The 22,500-nt window shown below is 27.8% G+C and overlaps 2 protein-coding genes and 1 long non-coding RNA gene across 31 annotated transcripts in view; 1 reads left to right on the top strand and 2 right to left on the bottom strand.

Annotated features, from left to right (window-relative positions):
• LOC124954805 overlaps positions 1-4,394 on the bottom strand; it is an 11,706-nt gene extending 7,312 nt beyond the window's left edge. The window contains exons 1-3 of the mRNA XM_047508293.1: positions 4,224-4,394; positions 2,926-3,221; positions 1,587-1,692 (exon numbers count right to left, since the gene is read on the bottom strand). Of these exons, the coding sequence (XP_047364249.1) occupies positions 1,587-1,692; positions 2,926-3,177 (358 nt within the window). The 5' untranslated portion in view covers positions 3,178-3,221; positions 4,224-4,394. The remainder of the gene's footprint in view (positions 1-1,586; positions 1,693-2,925; positions 3,222-4,223) is intronic.
• LOC124954800 overlaps positions 1-22,500 on the top strand; it is a 109,518-nt gene that overhangs the window by 62,566 nt on the left and 24,452 nt on the right. For 24 of the 29 annotated variants that reach the window (XM_047508269.1, XM_047508270.1, XM_047508266.1 and 21 more), the window contains 4 exons: positions 16,667-16,829; positions 19,543-19,668; positions 20,534-20,705; positions 21,159-21,314. In XM_047508269.1, the coding sequence (XP_047364225.1) occupies positions 16,667-16,829; positions 19,543-19,668; positions 20,534-20,705; positions 21,159-21,314 (617 nt within the window). The remainder of the gene's footprint in view (positions 1-16,666; positions 16,830-19,542; positions 19,669-20,533; positions 20,706-21,158; positions 21,315-22,500) is intronic. The other 5 variants (XM_047508267.1, XM_047508264.1, XM_047508263.1 and 2 more) reach the window with 5 other exon arrangements.
• Positions 16,540-18,838, bottom strand: LOC124954806. The gene is made up of 3 exons (XR_007102667.1): positions 18,618-18,838; positions 18,426-18,531; positions 16,540-18,290 (listed from the first exon to the last, which is right to left on the bottom strand). It is a non-coding gene; the product is annotated as an uncharacterized LOC124954806 (long non-coding RNA).

Below are 22,500 nucleotides of genomic sequence, written 5' to 3'. Positions count from 1 at the left end.
AAAAAAAGGAAAGGAAATCTTTAAAAAAAAAATTCATAATAAACCATCGTCGAGTCATAATAAAAAAAAAAATTTTAACGAATATAAATATTTTTATATACTCCATCTGTCTCTCTGTCTCTCTCTCTCTCTCTCTCTCTCTCTCTCTCTCTCTCTCTCTCTTCTAAATCAAATCTAGTGTCTATGTACATATAAGGCCACACGTTAAGATGGCTAGAAAGTTTCTTTAACGACTTTGCAAATTTTTTATTACTATCAAACTTTACGATTTACCACACCACGTTAATAATGTACATCGAGTATGTGAAAGATTCGATGACGGTAGGAAAAGGGAAGGTGACTTTACCGCGAAACCAAACGAAACTATAAACGAAACGAAGCGTCTGAGTAATCCAGACAAAGTGCCTTTCTAAAATTCGCCTTGGAAAGTTATTCGCTTTCGTTATTTTGATAACTCACACGTAATAACTTCATATTCATTTAATATAACTTTATATAAATACATATATATATATATATGATACATGTTGATATTAAGTCAATTACTAAAATCTCCAGCGAATAGTTATAATAATAACTATACATAGTAATATACTATCTATATAATACCTACTATATTTATACATATATTATATATATGTATAATATTGCTAAAAAAAAAGTATACAATTTAAAAAGTATAAAAATCTAATAAATAAATTTATCAATAAATATATAATGTTAATTATAATATAATAAACTTTATAATTGATATATATATATATATAAATACTGAAGGTATATTTTTTAATATAAAGGAAAACATCTAATAAATTAATAAAAAAAAAAAAAAAAAAAAAAAAAAGAGAAGAATACAGAATCCAATGATAAATCTATCAGATGAATGTTTAATAAATCAAGATCTCAAATAATTAGTTATAAAAATTAATTAAAAATATACATTCCTATTGAAATAAAGTATCAAAAAATTTATATATAATAATACCTAAAGGAAATTATTAGTCAAATGATCTGATCAATTATTAAAAATACTGATGATTTCTTTTTTTTTTTTTTTTTTTTTTTTTTTTTTTTCTTTTTCTTTTCTTTCATTTTCAACACCTTTCGTGAACATTTCTTTTCGCAACAACTTCGATCTATATCAATAAATATCGAAGTAAAATATAAACTTTCTAGTCGAAGTTAAAATTCTAAGAAATCTAATGAGAAAATCTTTGTGAACGAAATTCTGAATGAGAAAATTATTAAATAAATGAATGTAACGGAAATTAAATAATATTGATGATTTCTCTTGAATATTCTTTTTTCTTTTTCTCTACAAGTCTGACGAACGTTCCTTTTCACATCAACTTCGATATATATATCGATATCGAAAGGGATATCAGGAGAGAAGAACGAACGAAAGACGACTTTCGCTATCTTAATTTAAACGCATGAGGCAAAGTGTAAGGTGAAAGGAAAGGAAAGGAAAGGAAAGGAAAGGAAAGGCAAGGAAAGGAAAAGTCAAGAAAAGAAAAGAAAAGAAAAGAGAGTAAATAAAAAAAAAAAATAAAAAAAAGAAATAAACATATAAGTGACATTCTCACCTGCATAAGAAAACAGAGGATGATCGTTGGTATGATTGTGAAACTTGGACCATATACACAGAGTAAATTCTTTTATATTCGGCAAGTCGATCTTGTAATGAATATACTGTAACGAAAAGAAAGAAAGAATGAGAAAATAAATACATAAATAAATAAAAAAAAAAAAAAAAAAAACGTGTTGATTGTTATCCAAAGGAGAAAAAGTGTCTACGTTTGGGTTGAAACAGGAGAGACATGGTATTATGAAAGAAGAAAGAAAAATTTCAACTGCAATCATGAATTGCAACTTGATTGTTTATACAAATGTCTAATAGTTATGTAATTGTGGAGTTATAGTTCTTTTTCTTTTCTTTTTTTTTTTTTTTTTTTTTTTCCTATCGACATAATTTTGCACATTTTTATGATTACTTTTAGCAACATTTGAAAACTTACAAGTGTACTTTCTAATACGAATAAAGCGTCTTATGAAGAAATAATTCATTGTAATCTAAAGTAATCTTTTATGCTTTCTTTTTTTCTTTTTCTTTTTTTTTTTTTTTTTTTTTTTTTTTTTTTTTTTTTTTTTTTTTTTTTTTCTTTATATATATATATATATATAAAGAAAATTATTAGGTGAATAATCTAATAAGTAAAATTTCAAACGCGAATAGTTATAACGAGATAACTATATAATATTATTAGAAATTTATTTTCTAATAAAAGTAAAAGTCTTTAATAAATGTATTAAGTAAAAAGTGATATTGAAAATTATTAGATGAATATCTAATGAAATAGATCCTTTTTTTTTACTATCTCCGACAAATAATTATAGTATTAACTATATAATAGTAACCAGAAAAATACTAGTAACCACATAACACCGGTAAAACTATATAATACAACCAAAAGTATACTTCCTTAATAGAAACAAAGTCAGACAGATATGTGTAGAAGGGAAAGAAAAAAGGGTATTGAAAGTTATTACATAAATATCCAGTGTATCTGTTCGTTGCAAAATCTTCAATACAAATAATTAGGCAACAACTATGATATATATAATAATACCTAAGAAATTGATTGAACAAATTCTGATGAAACCTAATTAAATAAATACAAGAGCCGTTTTTATTTTTTTTTTTTTAAAGTTCGCGAGTCAATTCTTTTTTTTTTTTTTTTTTTTTTTTTTTTTTTTTTTTTTTAATATATAAATTTTATCCTTAAAGAGAGATACAATGTGAGTGAACAAAATTTTTTAAACGTTAAAAACTTTGTTAAATATTTAATAAACAAATGAATAAAAAAAAATAATTGAACAACTTAGTTGATTAATTAATTAATTAATTGTGATCTCAAAACTGACCTCGAAGTAAAGCTGTTGACTCATAGAAATCTTGTATAAAGAACATTGTTCCTGTTCGTGTGACAAATCGATCAGCTGTCCATCGATATCATAAGGAGAATTAGCCGGTGTTAAGCTTCCATATAATTTTGCCTCCTGACGAAGGACACTCGTGCTTGGTACATGAGGTGAAGGTAATGGTTGCCATACTGTCGAAATTGCATTTACGTTGGTCAAAGCCAACAACGAACACATCAACAACGTTCGACTCATTGTCTTTGAGTCGAATCGATCGATTCCTCCTCTTCTCGAATGACCTTTAATTAAAAAAAAAAAAAAAAAAAAAATAGATAAAAATGATCTAGATATATTTTTTCGATTTCGCAATAGTCCATCTTTTTTTTTTTCTTTTTTTTTTTTTTTCTTGTATATTAGATTATTCGATCGACATCGATCATCTTTTTTTCTCCTTTTTTTTGTTTGTTTTTTTTTTGTTTTTTTTTTTTTTTTTTTTTTTTTTTTGCTTCCTTTATTTTTTAAGAATTGTGTTAGCACGGACTTTAATGACTATGCAATCGTTAATCAATTTGAATTCAATCAGTATGAAGCAAGAGAAGTTTTATGGGGGAACCGAGGTGAACTGGATGCCCAGTTATATTACTTGCGCAATACTGGTGCTTGATATTCCTGTGAAACGTTAGTAACGAGGTTACTTTATCGACATTTTCCTTGTGGTAAAAGAGATATTAGCGTTTTCTTTTTTGTTTTTATTTATCCTTTTCTTTCTAGAACAATCGATCGTATTACATCGAATTATTTACATACCACATCCAGTTCAATGACCCTTTTATTTCTGAATACATTATATCATATACTACATGCGTATTTATGTATACTCTTTGTGAATTCATTAATAAATAAGTGTCATTTTATAATGTTAAACTACTTGCTTATAATAAATTATTTATTATTTATTTATAATTGATATTATTATAATTTTTTATTACAATATTTATTAATTATCATTTTATTATTATAACTTTATTAATTTTTACTTTTGATAACACTTATTTATAAATAAATTCAATATATATATATATATATATATATAGTGCAAATAATATATTATATATAAACAATTATTAAAAAAAAAAAAAAAAAAAAAAAAAAAAAAAAAAAAAAAGGATAGATTTTCAAAATCAGCAAAAAAATTTCTCAAATATCAACAAAATAAAAATATGATATAAATGATGGACAAGATATTAATTACAAATATATAATAAAAAAAAAAAAAAAAAAGAAAATAAGAAATAACTCACCGAGAAGTTAATCTCTTTCTCTCTCTCTCTTTCTCTTTCTCTCTCTCGCGCGCGCGCACGCTAGTTTATAAATCGGTCTATGTCACACCTGAGAACAAAACAGATCCTCTCGATCTCGAAACGTGAAGGTAACTGTCCGCTGCTCTAACTGTTCGACGTATAACTGGTAAACTCTCGAAAGGTGTATGTATGTATGTATGTATGTATATATATATATGTATATATATATATATGTATGTATGTATCTACCTACCTACCTCCTACCTACGCAACCCACGATGGTGATTCGCCTTTTGCTTCGTTCTCCTACTTTACGAGACGCTCACATTTTGCTCGATTTCCCACTCTCTATATTTCTTCCCTTCATCATCTTGCAAATAAACAATTCGATGTTCTTCTATCTTTTTCCTTAAACGTTCTTACGATATTTTTCTTTCAAGGTTAACTCTGATCTCATGTTATTTGTATCTCATTTCTAAACATTGCACGCATACACATACACACATAGACATACATACACACACACACATATATATATATATATATACATATATATTTATAATATTTATTAAATATATAATAATAAATATAATACGTATAATTTGTATATACTCATCCATAGTATTATACACTTTATCCTACAATTATTATACAATTAGCAATATTGTAAAGTTATTATTATATAATTAAATGATATTACATTCAGAATTTTATATATTTATGTGTGTGCGTATGTATGTGTATGTTATCTTAAAAGGTCGTTTATGAATTGAAAATAAAAAAGACCGAACAAAAATCTCAATTAATGAATGCAAATAAGTAGAATGTGAATGTTGATCCTGATTGCGAAAAAAGAAAGGAAAATTATAATGTATATCAGTGATTCTAATCTCGTTCATATTTATCTCTATTAAAAATTGTATGTAACTTATCGTTTAGAACGTCTTTTTCTAACTTGACACCATATACTTGTAATACTACAATTTATCTTATAAAGAGAGTGTAAAACATGTTCGCCTTGTATGAAAATATAGAAAATATTAATGAGTACAATGAACCTTAGATGCATATAGGCTGGATCGAAAATCTTCTAAGATGATTTTAATTATCAATTACATTCTTTTTCCTCGTGATTTTTTAGAACTAAATTTAAAAAAAATATATATATATATATATTATCAGTTACGATCATATTATAAAGAAAATTTATGTGAGCACTTTTTTTCGTTCACCTTGTATATATATATATATATATATATATATATATATATATATATATATATATATATATATATTTCTCTTTTTTTCGTCTTATACTTTCGATAACTTTCACTAAAGTTTAAATCAAACAATATATTATCGTTTTACATCTGTTACGTCTGTTGACATGAGAGACATATATATATATATATATATTGCGTATATATAAATAAATAAACAGAAGTAACATTCGTCGAGGGGGAGACATCGAGATATTCCAGGCGAAACTTTAAAGAACGCCTTTCCCTTTCTGCATCCCCACCATTTTTCATTTGCTCGATTATCCTGTCGTCAAGAAGTTGAAGCGTTAATGAGCATGAAACTCGTTAATGCATCCATTCTCCATTCGCTTTGATTCTTAGAAATATGTAACTATATTTAATACAAATAAATACAACTATTACTATATCGTAATAATAATCGTATAATACTATTTTTTTTTTTTTTTTTTTTTTTTTTTTATAATATTACTAACAATATAATATGTATAAATAACTCCAATATAAATGCATGTAGAAAATTTTAAATCGACCTATTAAAAAATCAATTAATTAATCGTATCGTTAGATCTATTACGTAAATCGCAAAAGCTTTTTCAAAAATATATCAAATTCAAATTTAATTTCTATTAAAATAATTAAATCGTTGAACTTATTACGCACGTACACGTATGAATTTTGAAAAAGAAAAAAAAAAAAAAACTCTTCCTCTGATACAGATTTTACATTGTAAGATTTACAAATATCATAGGCCTCGTAATGTCGTATTAAAGTGATTGTAAAAATACTTTAAAGATCACTACAAATCTATAGAATTACGGTACCCATACTGATGACTTTGATCTATTTGGTAGATCAACCAAGAACTCCTTTCTCTCTTTTCTCTCTCTCTCCCCTCTCCCTCCCTCCCTCTCTCCCTCCCTCTCTTGATTATATGTTAAATGTACCTTTGAAATTCTTTGAAAGTGCGTACATTCTCGAAATAGTGTTTTCGTAACGATCGATTCTTAGTATTGAATAATACTTGTTCCTGTTTTAAGATCATATAAGATTAGTTTCATTTGACATTATATATTCTTATCGCGTATTACGAATCATTTGGTACGCATAAGATATCTACAATATATTATAATAATTTTTTACATTTACTGATGCAAACGCAGAGTACAATTTTTTTGTTTTCTACGTATAAAATGTTTTTTTTAGAAATGGATTTTAAATATTTATAAAATTTATTAAACCTTTAATGTATGATTTTTGTTTATCTAAATTTTTTTTTTTTTTTTTTTTTTTTTTATATATAAAAAAAAATATATTAAATCGTATTAAGCTGTAAAAAGAATGGCTGAATGATTAAATTAAAACATGAATCTATTTTTTGCGCCTATATATATATATATATATATATATATATATATATATATATTTTTTTTGTCATTCTAAAAATAATTAAATAAAAGCTTCGGTATGTATTTTTATAATTGACATACGCATAAATGCATTAAAGGATTAAATAATTTTATTCTATTTAATTTAAAAGATCTTGCATAAGGAAAAATTCGAAATGTCATTTCTCGAACTATTTCACACGATTAGAATAGACCTCGATCTTCATATACCATAATGGTACGTGATTATAGATTAATAATTATCATTCTCGATACGAACTTCAAATGATTAGGATTAATCTAACAAAGATTCGTCTTTGTGTGAATGTCTTTACAAGAGGAAATATCCTTGCACTTGGTATTCATGCTTCATGAGCACGTGGATTACTGGTTGGCGAAGGTAAAACTATATTTAAACGAGGTCGCAATATATATATATATATATATATATATATATATATTATATCGTTAAATGAAATATATATATATATATATATTTCATTTTTTCCGTTTGCCAAAATACATGAAACATTTTGTGCAAGTGCCTTTCAGAATTAATATTATCTACAAAAAAAGAAAAACTTGTCCGAATAAATCAATTATCTAATTGACGATTTAATTAACTTTACACGAAACGTATACCTTTTATCTTTCGTAATAAATAATTATGAGAAAAAAATAAATATGACAATAAATTATGTTTATTTATTCCCAATAAATAATTCATGAAAATTTATCTCCGTTAACGAATTATTCGCGTAACGATCGTGCAATTAACTCGTCATAATAAAAGTATATTTTTATCTTTCACGAGATGGATAATTAAAAAAAAAAAAAAAAAAAAAAAAAAAAAAAAAAGAAAGAAATTAAGAAAAGAGAAGAAAAAGCATTATCCTGTGTAGGAAGAAAATAATTCAACGACGTATAGTTAACTCGACCGGAAACGTTTACTATGTTCTCAAGAGAAGAGAAGAAAGTCGGATACGTACGTCCGCCTTCCAACGAAGAGAAGGAGGAAGAGAAAAACTCGAAGTGTAAGAAATGTTTTGTAAAGAGAAAAAAAAAAAAGAAAAGGAAGAAAAAAAAAGAAAAGGAAGAAAGAAAGAAATAAAAATAGACAAAATGTAGGATCTCCACTCGAAGCTCTCTTCGTCTCTTTTTTTCGTTGTTACTCGGCAAAAGAACGTCTTTCTCAAGGAGAAGATGATGAAGATGATGATGATGATGATGACGACGACGACGACGACAACGACGACAAAGAAGAAAAATATACGAATAAGTTTTGAACAGATATTACGACATATTCCTTTCATTTACGTAAATCTTTTTATTCACGAGATTTGTAAGATCTTTTTCAATTTAATTTTATACAAATTTTTGCCAAGGTTAGATTCAATGGAAATATTCAAGTATTATATTAAAACTGGATTAACAGGAAATTATTACGTAACGAGTTCGTTCCATTAAAAATTGTTCGTGAATTTTCTGAATGACTATAATATACAGATATAGCGATTTAGATATTACATATACGTATATAGTAATTATCATTGTTCATTAAGTATAATCGTTCAAAGTTTTATTCAATATTAATCGATATGGATTTACTTTGTAGCTTATCGGTAATTAATATTGGAATTTTTCATAGTTACGTTATGAATAATCATTGGTTAGGTATACACTATCATTTAATCTCGCTAATCACATTATTTACTTACATATATCGAGCTGGATATTGCATAATATGTACGTAATAATTGAATTGATCTCTCGTTAAATAATATTCTTCTAAACAATAAATAAACGAATAAAGTTTGTCTTCAAAGTTGAAAAGTAAAATATCGTAAACTTTATATACATTCATATAAATGAGAGTAATATAAATTTTATCGAAATATACGTTGTCGTACGAAGTAATTAGATATATAATTAGATATGTAATTAAGTAGTCGTAATTAAAAAAAATATATATATGTATATATTTAATCTTATTTTATATTCACTTATTGAGTTACGAATAAAAAAATATTTACATATTACGACGATATTAAATAATATTACGAATAAATTAATAACGATATATGGAAATATTGTTTATTAAAAGTTTCTGATATGTTAATAAATTACAACGAGCAGTAATATTAATTATCTGCATGTAATACATAATGTATATCTATATAATTATAATATTAAATTAATAATTCACTTATTGATCGATAATATTAATTGTTCGATTAAATTATTATGACAATTGTGAGTAAAAAATATGTTATATTAAAATGATAATTCACTTACAATTTAGTTTTAAGATATTGCGTATTAACTGACTGAATAGAGAAAGCGATCCGAACACCTTGAAATATTGATGAGAAATGAAAAATGTAAAATAGAAAGACGTGCCTCGGTCAAGTAAGACCGAGAATGACGTATCAAAGAAAATAAAACAAAACAAAATTACGGCGGATCGGCGGGAATTTCTCCGAAGATGAATTATGTCACGTTCTTCTCGAAAATGTTGACAAAAAGAAACAAACTGATCTGTGTACATACGTACGTATGTATATATATATATATATATATACGTATGTGTGTATGTATTAGGTTGGAAACTATGAAACGGGCGTTGAATGAAAATAAAAAACTAAACAAAAACGCCCGTTTCATAATTTCCAACCTAATATATATATATATATATATATATATATATATATATATATATTAAGTGCACCGGAAAGTAATGTCGCTTTCTTAAATTAAATTCAAACGAATAAATTTTTAACAAGTTTTTATTTTTAATCACAATCAAATATCGACAAGCACAGAAACGACATTACTTTCCGATCCCCCTAATATATACATACGTATGTTAATTATTAGAAAATAATTTGTACAATTTTTACATGTTATAATAGACAATCGTAAAAATTTGTATCTAATGTCGTTTAAATGATTTTAAATTATGATCTTGAATTGACTTTTTTTTTTTAAGTCTAAAAGAAATACAATGAATAGGACATACAAGAGATGGACATAAAAGAATTCATGTAATAATATGATCGTACTTTTGATGTATCGAGTGAACATAAAAATTATACATATTTCGAGTATACGTAAAATCGTTGATTTAATAAAATAAGAAAAATGAAAGAAGAAGAAAAACAAAGAAAAAGTAAACCTGAAAAATACAAATCCGAGAAATTCCTTTTTTAATTATCTTACACGTGTATTGTCATAAATTTTCATTAAAGTATAAATTTGTAGAAATAATTTTTCGACACCCTGTATACATATATATGCGTGTATATATATATATATATATATATATATATATATATATATATATAATACTTACATATCTATAAATATACACGTTTACAATGCTAGAAGATAAGAAAGGAAATAAAGAGAAAGACAGAGATAAAGTGGAGCAAATTTTGGTGAAAGTGAAAGCGAAGGCGGTTACGGAGATCCCTTTTTTGAGATCGAGATTCAGTCAGTTAATCTCTCTCTCTCTCTCTCTCTCTCTCTCTTTGAATAGACAGATTTAAAGTTTGCTAAATCATTCGAGTAAGAGAATACGTAATGATATAACGCTTAACGTACGTGTTACAAAGTATCTATAATACGTGTATATATATATATATATATATATATATATATATATATATATATATATATATATATCTTCGTACATTTATACACATACTTTTTTTTTACCATGAAGATCGAGAAACTCATAAAACAGCAGTCGAAGGGAAAGTGTTCTATAGAAGCGTGTCCGGATGCGGACCAACGGATGGGACGCATCGCTACTGTCTTACGTAATTAACTAATTGCCAACATCCTCCTTCTATTACGATAACTTTTTATTTCTTTTCTTTTTTACACTTTACTTTTGTTTTCCTTTTCTTTTATATATGCACTTTGTCATTCACGAAGAATATAGCGTACTTTTCTTTTTTTTTTTCTTTTTTGTTTTCTCATTTTCTTTTTTTTTATTCTCTCTCTCTCTCTCTCTCTCTCTCTCTCTCTCTCTCTCTCTCTCTCTCTGTCTCAAGGACACCGAATCCAATCAATTATCTCGTCTATTATATTCTTCAATTATTTCATAAATTATCTCGCTTAGTAAGTTATAAATTATTTATTTATATACTAATCTTTGTTAAATATCCTAACAATAACAACTTTATTATTCATCTTATATATAATAAATAAAAGTAAATATGTAATAATCAAATGTATTTCAATGTTATTTTAATTGATCGTTAATGAATAAATTATAATATAATAGTCCTATGGTAAAATAAATTGACGAAACAATTGAATACTGAAATGGTGTGAAACGGGAGTTCTATTTATAAAAGAAAAATGAAAAAAAAAAAAAAAAGAAAGAAAGAAAAAGAAAAGAAAAGAATGAAGAAAGAAGAGAAAAGGAAAGAGAAATGAATTCTTTCGGTTACTAGTAGATATTGGCCGGCTCGTTATCATCGAACATTCGTTGCTTGCGCAAAAATGATGAAATTAGAGCTGCATTCGTTATAGGGCATGTTTTCCCACTTCTCTTTCTCTTTCTCTTTCTCTTTCTCTATATTTTTTTTCCATCACGATACATACATATATGTATGTCACAGTTAGATGTAACTATAACGAGTTTCATTGGTCTCGCGCACGTAATTCAATTTCTATAAGAGTATTCTTAATGTTTGCCTGAAGCAAGATAAGGAAGGAAATTTAAAAAAAAAAGAAAAAAAAAGAAGAAAGAAAGAAAAAAAGAGAGAGAGAGAGAGAGAGAAAGAGAGAGACATCGTTTCTTGCGAAATGTTGCCTGTCCGGTATTAACTATTCCTAAATTGGTAAATGTCTGTCTAAGGTTTATTAGCTCGGAGTAAAATGATCGAGGTGGAGGAAATTGAAAGAAGAAGGGATTGAGCGATGTAGTGAAAGGGAGAGTTCTAGGCTCTTACTATTTTTAGAAATTACCGCAATTCTTTCTGGCATTCTTCAGGATCGCACCGCCAAATATACGTACCGGTGTTCTACTCCATGATATTAGCATAAGTGAACCGCCTATATGCGGACTGCCTTTACCCAATTCACAACGTACGTAAGAAAGTTTCACCAATTCCTGTCCCAATGGTGAAGATTTATTCGCCGTGTTAATTAGTCGTACTAGTTTTTTTCTATTATCGGTTATTGACAATAATCTCGAATCTTCTTCCTCGTGATAATCTTTCGAAATTTTGAAGATCGTCCTTGGTAGATAATGATTATCGTAAAAAGAACTCGTTTGAATTGATGACGTATGGTCAATCGATATAATCGGAGATTCATCGTCGAATGCTGACTTTAAGAGAAGATTAAAACCAAATATCGATCCTTCTATACCGTCTTCCAATCCTTTGTCAAAATCTGTGTACTCTTGTCCTAGTACTATGTCACCTCCTTTTGGTACAACGTGATTCACTGTCTAAATCAAAAAAAAATTTTTTTTTCATTAGATATTCTCGAAGAGAAAGAGAGAGAGAGAGAGAGAGAGAGAGAGGAAGAGAGAGAAAGAAGCTATATAATATGCAAAAATTTCTTTACAAAAATAAGAAAAATTATGTATAACATATATGTATATACACACGTGTGTGTGTGTGTATGTATATATATACATATGTAATTTACAAAGATTTTTTTACAAAAGAAAGACTGACCAACCTTTTCCGAATAACCTTGTACTTTGATTCGTCCATTTAACCACAATGCAAATCGACCTAATCGATTTTCCCAACTTTGGCATATGTGATACCATCGGTTTTCTTTAATAATAATAGTTTCCTCGAAAACTTTGATACCACCGATTTCTAAATGTACTCTCCGGCCCTTTGCAGATATCCAAGCTCGAATCAATCGATCTTTCTCATTTTCTAACGAAACGAGAACGGACTCATTTATTTCTATATCATATTTACGATTTGAACTTTCCAATTTGGGAAAGTTTCTATTAGTGACAGAGAAAGATAAAGGAAGAAAGAAAGAAAGAAAGAAAGAAAGAAAGAAAAGCAAAAAAAAAAAAGGAAAAGAAAAAAACGAAATATATACGCGTGGGTATACGTATTACGTAAAATGAATAGAATAAATGATTAGAAATAAAAATGGAGATTGGGGACAGAAAAAGTGAAAGAAGAATGTGATGTAATATATGTCAATTTCTTTCTTTCTTTCTTTCTTTCTTTCTTTCTTTCTTTTTTTCTTTCCTTTTTTTTTTCTTTTTTCTTTTCAAAAGAAATTTTAACGCAACATTAATTATGCATTGATAAATTCAATTTTTTTCAAGGGAAAAAAAATATGAATAAAAGAAGAAAAAAAAAAAGAAAAGAAAAGAAAAGAAAAGAAAAAAAAAACAAATAAGAATTAACAGAACCAACAAGCAACGAACCAATTTCCTTTCTCGATAATATTTCTTTTCATTTTTTTTTTTCTTTTTTTTTTTTTTTTTTTTTTTTTTTCCATTTAACTTAACTTTCTCTAGCGGCTGATAACTAGAATATATTATACGTATATATGTACATGTATATATATACATATATATATATGTGTGTGTGTGTGTGTGTGTGTGTGTATGTACTCACTGGAGTAAGAAAAAATTGAATGTGGACGCGTAAAGTTGTCGGAACGCAACCATAAACAAAAAGTAAATTCTTCGATATTTGGCACTGGCAATTCCCATCTGAGAAACTAACGAAAAACAAAGGGGAGAAAAAAAGGAAAGGATTAATTAAAGCGCACATTCATCATCTCTTTATATTCCTATTGCGTTAATTGGCATTCAATCTAATTAAGGCAATATCCGTAAATGTTAATACACAATCTTTTTTACGATTGGATCGATTGAAAAGCGATTGGTTAGAGTAAACTCTTTGTCGATCATTTTATTTACTTTTTGTCATCGCAAAATATTTATATATTATATATTATAAAAGTCTCTCATCAAAAATTATTGAGACTGTAGTTTTACTTGTCGATCAAAAATAAAAATGACAGAAACAGTTAAAAAAATTTCTTTTTTTTTTTTTTTTTTTCTTTTTTTTTTGTGACTAATTTTTTTAAACTTCCTCTGTATTCTATATCAACACCATAATCAAATATTTTACCTGAATATAATCTTTCTGAGTAAGCAAGATCATATGCAATGGCGAACTTCTCACTTTTTTCCCAAACTTCTCGTCGATCTTCAACATGGAAGATTCCAAGGTCACACTTTTTATTAGATATTCAAAAAGTATGAAACAAGAGAATGCAAGGATATTAGGTGATAATATCGATTTCTTCATTATTCTTAACGTCACTCATTATCTTACGATGAATCAACGATATCTTTCATTATCTTCCAAAAAAGAAAAAACAAAAAGAAAAAAAAAGAAAAAGAAAAAAATTTCTGTCAATCGATAAGAAAACAAAAAAGAAGAAAAAGAAAGGAACAAAGAGAAAGATCTTTAACGATCGTAGGGAAAAATTTTCGTTTCAATATGATTGAAAATATTTAATACGTTATTACGATCATCGAATAAACTTATTTGATAACACAAACTCGTTGTTTTTAATATCGAAATTCAAAATCAAACTATATATCCTAATTTTGAATGGACGATTATGACACGGCACTTTTTAAAAACACCATCCTATCCTTCTTGAGTTTCCTGTCTAACTAACAACAAGCTCCGTTTCTATCCTAAAACCCCTTCTTCCTTTTCATTTGATCTATCTGTCGTAACTTCTGTGTCTCCTAATCTTTCTCTTTCTCTTTAGCTTTATTTCTATTTCCTTCTATAGATATATCTATTTATCTATCTATCTGTCTATCTAATCTATTTATATTTCCCTCTCTCTCTCTCTCTCTCTCTCTCTCTCTCTCTCTCTCTCTCTCTCTCTCTCTCTCTCTCTTTCTTTCTTTCTGTTTTTAATTCGAGTAACGACAATATAAAAGGAACAGATCACGTTGCCGAACGTACTGCATGAGTAACAACTACTAAGGAAGGGAAATCGATGCGAATCAGCAAAGCCTGTTTGCTTTTACGCTTCCTTGAAATCGGTAAGAAGGAGAAGGGACCTTAACATGTGCCTTTGATTCCTCAACACTTTCCGAAGATTATAGTTAGGGAAGGAGGACACCTTCTACGCCTACTTTTCTTTTCTTTTCTTTTCTTTTCTTTTCTTTTCTTTTCTTTTCTTTTTTTTCCCCTTTCTTTTCTTATTTTATCATACAATATAATCTCTCATATGATAATAAACGCAATTGGGATTTTGTAATTTTCAATATTTTTAATTATCGAATTATATGGATATTGAAAATTTTTTCACACCTTCTACGCCTACTTTTCTTTTCTTTTCTTTTTTTTTTCTTTTTTTTTTTTTTTTTTTTTTTTTCTTTCTTTTTTATTTTTCCTTTCTTTTCTTATTTTATCATACAATATGATCTCTCATATGATAATAAACGCAATTGGGATTTTGTAATTTTCAATATTTTTAATTATCGAATTATATGGATATTGAAAATTTTTTCACACCTTCTACGCCTACTTTTCTTTTCTTTTTTTTCTTCTTTTTTTTTTTCTTTTTTTTTCTTTTTTTATTTTTCCTTTCTTTTCTTATTTTATCATACAATATAATCTCTCTACATGATAATAAACGCAATTGGGATTTTCTAATTATCAATATTTTTAATTATCGAATTATATGAATATTGAACATTTTTTGACAAATATAAATATTGTATTGGCTTATAATAGCAAATTGAAATATTGAAAAATGTGGAAATTTGAAATTTCGCATAACAAAAAACAAAATATCCAATTATTGCATTGGCCAACAAACAATATTGGAAATTTTTTATTTTGTATTTGAAATCATTTTAAATCGTAACAATTTCAAATCTAAACTGTATAAGTATTAAAAATTTTGTTGGTAAATAGCGAAATTCAAAAAAAAAAAAAGAAAAAAGAAGAAGAAGAAGAAAGATAATATGAAATAAAAGAAGAAAGAAAGAAAAAAAGAAGGAAAGAAGAAACGTTCGATTTGTACGCGTGATAGCATTTGAATTTCCCGCCAAAATAAGCTATTGTATTATACATGCTCGAGCAAATTGACTAGAAAGCAAACGGAGAGATTAGAAAATAGTGAAATCGAATCGAATAAATTCTATTTGAAGTGCACTGTAATGCTTGCTTAATTAAAGACTCTTCTTTGCTAGTTATCGTACAGAATTCGATTCGTTATAAAACTATTTTTTTTATCTAAAGGAAATTGCACTGTATGGATATTTAGAAACTAAATTATCTGTTATGTGTTCATTAACGTTAAATTAACGTTAGAACGAGTAATATAATACTTCAAATAGAAAATGAAAAAAAAAAGAAAAAAAAAACAAACAAACAAACAAACAGATAAATACTTATTATCCTTTTAATAGAATATCTCAACGCTTGTAATTAATTAATTATATTATATAACTTTATTTGTTCATTTCATTTTATGATTTATTACATATCATTATTAATTAACGCTGTTCTCGATTTCTTTTTATAGAAATTTTAGTTTCTTTTTTGATTAAATTAAATAAAAATAATAAACATACATAAGTATTGAAATAATTTAGAAACAAAAAATTACAAATATATACAGATTTACATTTAGAATTAATTAATGAACTGTTTAAAGGAATAATAAAACATATATAAATATATATCGGAATAAAATAAAGAAGATTAATATATCGATGTACAGTAAATGAAATAATTTTATGTATTTTCAGACAGCGAAAAATTCCAATTCCGGTAGTGGTGGATATTACGTTGGTGGTAGTAGTACTTTACCACGAGGTGGACCTCTTTTAAGGGCGTATAGTCCAGCAGCATCGTCGGTAGTGGCAGGACCAAATGCAACCCCAACACAACCGAAGCCATTATCTACACCAGGTATACGTGCGCATATTTCTTTCTGCTTTTTTTTTCCTTTTCTTTCTTTCCTTTTTTTTTTTTTTTTTTTTTTTTTAAATTGCGCACACGACTAACAATAGACGACCATTTCGTGGCCGATATCGTCGAGAAAACGGTGTCTCTTAGTCTTCCAAGAGTCGAGAACACTTTTCACGTTTAAAACAGACGATTTGAATCGATCCTACAATGGGAAGCTGCGCTAATATAAAAACGAGAGAAAATTTATTCCGTACACTTTTCTATTTCGTAGCTTTTCTTCTCTCCGATTCAATACTGATAATGATAAATAATAAAAAAGAGAAAAGAAAATATTAAACCTATCGAGAATTGTTCTGTCTAAATCATGTTAGTTGTTCGATTTTTTAAAAGAACCTTTGTTTTCTTTTTTGTTTTTTTTTTTTTGTTTTTCTTCTTTTTCCCCCCCTTCTTAGTATAAAGAATGGAAATTTCTTCGATAGATTTAATATCGCCAGTCGAATGTTTTATATCTAAATTAAAAATTAAATACGTCGAAATAAGCATCTATGAAAATTCCTAAATGATTCTTTTGGCCTAGCTTGCTTACAATTTTTTCTTTTTTTTTGCGCAAGAATTAATATCTACTTTTTATTTAGAAAAAAAAAAAAAAAAAAAAAAAAAATAAAAAAAAATAAAAAGAACGAACACCAAAGAAAAAAATAAATAAAACATAAGAAAAGAAAAGAAAAGAATCCTACATTTTCTAACATTATCTATTTGGATATAAAATATTGAAAATATATTAGTATTATCGATTCATTGTTACAAATTAATATATATCTCTGTATATATACATACATATGTAATAATCAATTAGCTTATCGAACTTGTACATCCTAGCATGTTTCCCAGTTTCATGTTAGTCGTCTCTCTCTCATGTTTTAAAAACAATATTCTCTCAGCATCCAAAGCAACTCGTGCACGATATATATATCTCTCTCTCTCTCGCTCTCTTTGCATTTTGTAAACGATTTGTTTCGCTCGATATGTATATATATATATATATGTTCTATATTATATATATACATATATGTATATATATATGTATATATATGTATATATATATATATAAAGTTAATATCGATCGAAATCAAAACATTTCAGTTTCGTTCTCGAGAACTCAAAGGCAAAGTCCTTTCAATCGGCGAAGCCTCGAATTCGAAACGAGAACGTTAACCGATCGACCCTATCTACTTTTACCCCCTTCACCCTTCACCCTTAACCCTCTCATCCCCTTAATCCACCCTTTTCTCTGTTTGCATTCAAACTCTACTAATTACGTCATTTTACAACCCTGTCTGGTATCGACACTAATTAAGACCGACCGATTACTCTGTGATTAATAATACTAAAAACACAGGCTGCCGAGTAAGCAAATAACAAAATTTCCAAGCGCACCACACCCCTCCTTCATCGCCCCGCCTAAAAGAAAAGAAAAGAAAAAAAAAAGAAAAATAAAAATAAAAATCAACCTATAAGAGGAGAGAGCATGCAAAAATTCCGTATAATGATTATTGATGGCTTTTTATTTTCGAATTAATTAAATTTTATGCTTACATCCTTGCTCGATCGCTGAACGAATCAAAGGGACTCGAGGCACCGTTCCGACTTGGACAAAAAAATCGCCTTGTCCGAGATTTCTTCGGTTCGACATGATCCTTTGCTAGAATGCGAGATACATATTTATTTATTTATTTATTTATTTATTTATTTATTTATTTATTTATTTGTTTATTCGTACATACGTACATTTGCATCTTATAAGAAAAATATTTGATGTATTATTAATTCTAGAATTTTCTAGTGGTCTTGAACAGTTATGATTGAACTCGATTGTTTCGGATCCTTTTTATTTCTTTTTTCTTTCTTTCTTTCTTTCTTTCTTTTTTTTTTTTCTTTTTTTGTTTTATAGCCTCTTCTCTCTGCTCTTTTTTCCTTTTTTTTTTCTTTTTCCTTTCTTTTCTTTTCCTTTTTTTCTTTTTCTTCTTCCTTTTTTTTTTTTTTTTTTTTTTCTTTAATCGATTTTAATATAGAAAAATTGGAATCTTTCGTAATTTAAAAGAATTTGTTCATTACACGTAAAAAAATTATAGATAATTAAAGAGATTGAATTTCTTATTTTGCAAGTTTCTAATTTATCATTAATTTTTTAACATATTTTCTATATATATCATTTGTACTCATCTCTCAGTTATTTTATATACAAAAAGAAATTACAACTATATACATCTAAAAATTCTTATGGATAACGTAGAAATGTAATATTTAAAAAGGAAGAAAAAAATCGACCCGAAATATTCGAGTTCGCTTCAAAAAAAAAAAAAAAAAAAAAAGGAAAAAAAAAAGTTATATACTCATCCGGTACTTTTCCTATTTATCAAAGGTTTAACGATTGAAACAAAGAGGTTAGAGAAGGGGGCGGGAGGGAGAAAAAAATTACCTAGGAAAAGGAATAAAAGGAAAATAATGAGCCAAAAGATAAGAGAAAAGTATAGAGAAAAGAAATGAAATAAAACAAAAGAAAAGAAAAGAAACCAATAGATAGCAAGAAAAGAATAAGAGGACCGTTAAAATATTCAATTCATTGAAGTGCGCGCGAAGTTCCATATATCTCTCGGTATACGACAACTCTTCCCGGTTCATTTTGTTTGACTTTTTTGGATGGATGAATTAGGAGGTGGCGCGGTGCCGCCAGCCAAGCCGCTTCGCAGCTACCAGTGCGGCAAAAATCCCCTTGGAAGTCTTGGGGGCTCTGCTCGTTTCTCTAGAGACAGCTCGGTCTCCCTCTATAGTATACCAGGTCAGTAGAATCCTTGAAAGAAAACAAAAACAAAAAAAAAACAAAAAAAAAATAAAAAAAAAAAAATAAAGAAGCAAAAAAAAAAAATAGCAAAATCTAAAATCTTCGAGAACGGACGAGCAGGTGGAACGTTTCCCGTCGTAAAACATGTTGGCCATTAATCTAACTTCGGGGAAATACGTTCGAACGAGGAGTCGATTTCGTCCAATCGGAATGTCCTCCATTTTATATATACATATATACATATATATATATATATATATATATATATATATACCTACATACATAAATACCTTTCGCAAAAAAGTAGTGCATCGTCATCCCTTATCAGAGAGAAAAGAAAAAAGAAAAAAAAAAACTAGACAAGAAAAAGAAACAAAGGAAAACAGAAAAAAAAAAAAGAAATAAAAATTGTAGACTTTGATTGACCTTCCATAAGCACGCCTCCGAAACCCGTATATTCTTTATTTTCTTTATCCTCTATCTATCCGTCATTAATTACTTTTCAAGTAGTCAAGTTGAAAATCGCTAGCCATATTATTAATTACATATTAAATACGATATTTAGATTTCACTTGCACATTCGTTCGTTATAAATTCGCTCGACTTTTATATGCTTCCCGTAGAGTAAAAAGAAAAGAAAAGAAAAGAAAAGAAAAGTAAAGAAAAAAAGAAAAAGTAGAGCAAGATTAAGAAACGTAAGAGAAAGACAACAAGAGAAAGTAGAAGACAAAACAAAAAAAAAGTAAAAGTAAAGAAGAAAACGAAACGAAAAAAAAAAAAAAAAAAAGAAAAGATAAGGAACAACGCATTAACGTACGAAACGTTGTTTAATCTTTCAACTCTTACGAATCGATCCCCGCAGATCGATTGCACGGTGAGAGTGGTTACATGAGCAGTCCCGAACGAGGTGGTGGTGTTGGATCTGCTACTGGAAGATATCCACCTGGTCCCTATAGCACTGGTAGCAGCTATGAGGAGCCTTATTATTCGCAGTATTCCGGAACAGTGACACCTGTCATCGACGAAGAAGCAAGGTGAGGAGAGTTTCCCTAATTTTCTTTCTATTTATTAATTAACTGTCTGTCTGTCCATCCATCCATCCATCTATCTATCTCATATTATCTATTTCTCCCTTTCCTCCTATCGAAATACCTATCAAAAGCGATATATCGATTTCAAAAAAAAAAAAAAAACAAAAAAAAACAAAAAAAAAAAAAAAGAGAAAAAAAAGAATATGGATCAATTTCAAATCACTTTTCATGTACATACACACACTTTTTCATGTACATGCGAACCGCACACAGCACATATAAACAAACATATAAACAAGCAAACATACGTGATATGATGTCAATTTCACGTGATCTCCGAATTTGGCCGATAAAAGTGGCGATAAAAAAATTAAAAAAAAAAAAAGAAAGCAATAAAAAACAGAAAAAAAAAAGAATCCTCCCTTGGATGACTGATAGCGTGGATGTGTATATCTGTTGTGGGTGGTGCAGCGATACGGAGCTATTGGAGGAATCTTACAGCCTCTACGGCGTGAAACCACCAGGTCGACCACCTTCTGGACCCCCTCGATCTCCGTTCATACCACCAACGGCAGCCCCTATACCCACTGGACAGAGCTACGACGCTACTCGGTATTCACCACACTGCCGCATATCGCATTTTAATTCCACGCTTATTGCTCCTTTTTTTTTTTTTTCTTTTTTTTTTCCTCTCTTTTTTCTTTCTTTTTTCTCTCCTTTTCACTATCATGCCGGGATTTTTTCACTTTCACCATTTCATACGGAATATATATATATATATATATATATATATATATATATATATATATTTATTAATTTTTTCCACGCATTTAGAAAGAGAAAAAAAAGAAAAACCCTTATCAGCATTTGCAACTATCAATACTATTACCATTACTTGTACTATATTTCTCAATACCGCGATATATTATGTATTTATTGTCGATTATTTCAATAATAATTCGATCTTCCGTAGAATCTTTATAAAAGTTCGACTTTTACTTTCTAAAAAACAAACAAAAGAAAAAAAAAAAAAAGAAAACTCTACATCTCTATCTTCTCCGAACGTCGAACATATTTTTCTTTCGCAGAACTATTTCCTACGTAACAAACAAACATCGTCATTAAATAATCGATCGAGTTTCTTCGATTTAGATTCAATCGATTCTCAATCTTAATCATGTAATTGTTTGTCAAATTATTAAAGAGAAAAAAAAAAAAAAAAAGAAAAACAAAAAGAACAAGAAAAGAAAAGAACTTGCACGTTCAAACTCGATATTTGTTATTAAAGAAAAAAATCTTGATAATATCGCTCTAAATGGAATTAATTTTCTATAAACGAAGAATTAATTTTTAATCTGAAGAAATTATTACTTCGTTAGTTCTCCAAACTATGTATATATATATAGTCTTAGTCGATTGAATTGAAAATCGATCGATAATCGAATGATCGATAATCAACAAATCAAAGAAGAATTGCATGTTGGAAAGGAGGATAATGCCAGAGCAGAAGCATGATCGAAAAGCAAGAAAACAGACGTGGAAGAAATACGCAAGATTTTCCTCTCTTTCTCTCTCTCTCTCTCTCTCTCTCTCTCTCTCTCTCTATCCTTATCTATTCTATCCTATCACTGATTATGGGAGAATTAACATCTAAAGCCTAGCTCTTTCAACTTTGTGGATAATCGCAGCAGTGGAATGCAGCATGCCGATTAGCGAATTTAGCAAAAGAAGCTGCAGCAACTCCCCGGATGACCTATCCCAATAATATACTTTCCTTCGTTCCTCTTCGTTTCTTTTT

The sequence above is a fragment of the Vespa velutina genome, chromosome 16, assembly GCF_912470025.1.
Source record: "Vespa velutina chromosome 16, iVesVel2.1, whole genome shotgun sequence".
NCBI lineage: Eukaryota > Metazoa > Arthropoda > Insecta > Hymenoptera > Vespidae > Vespa > Vespa velutina.
This window is presented reverse-complemented; position numbering and strand designations above follow the sequence as displayed.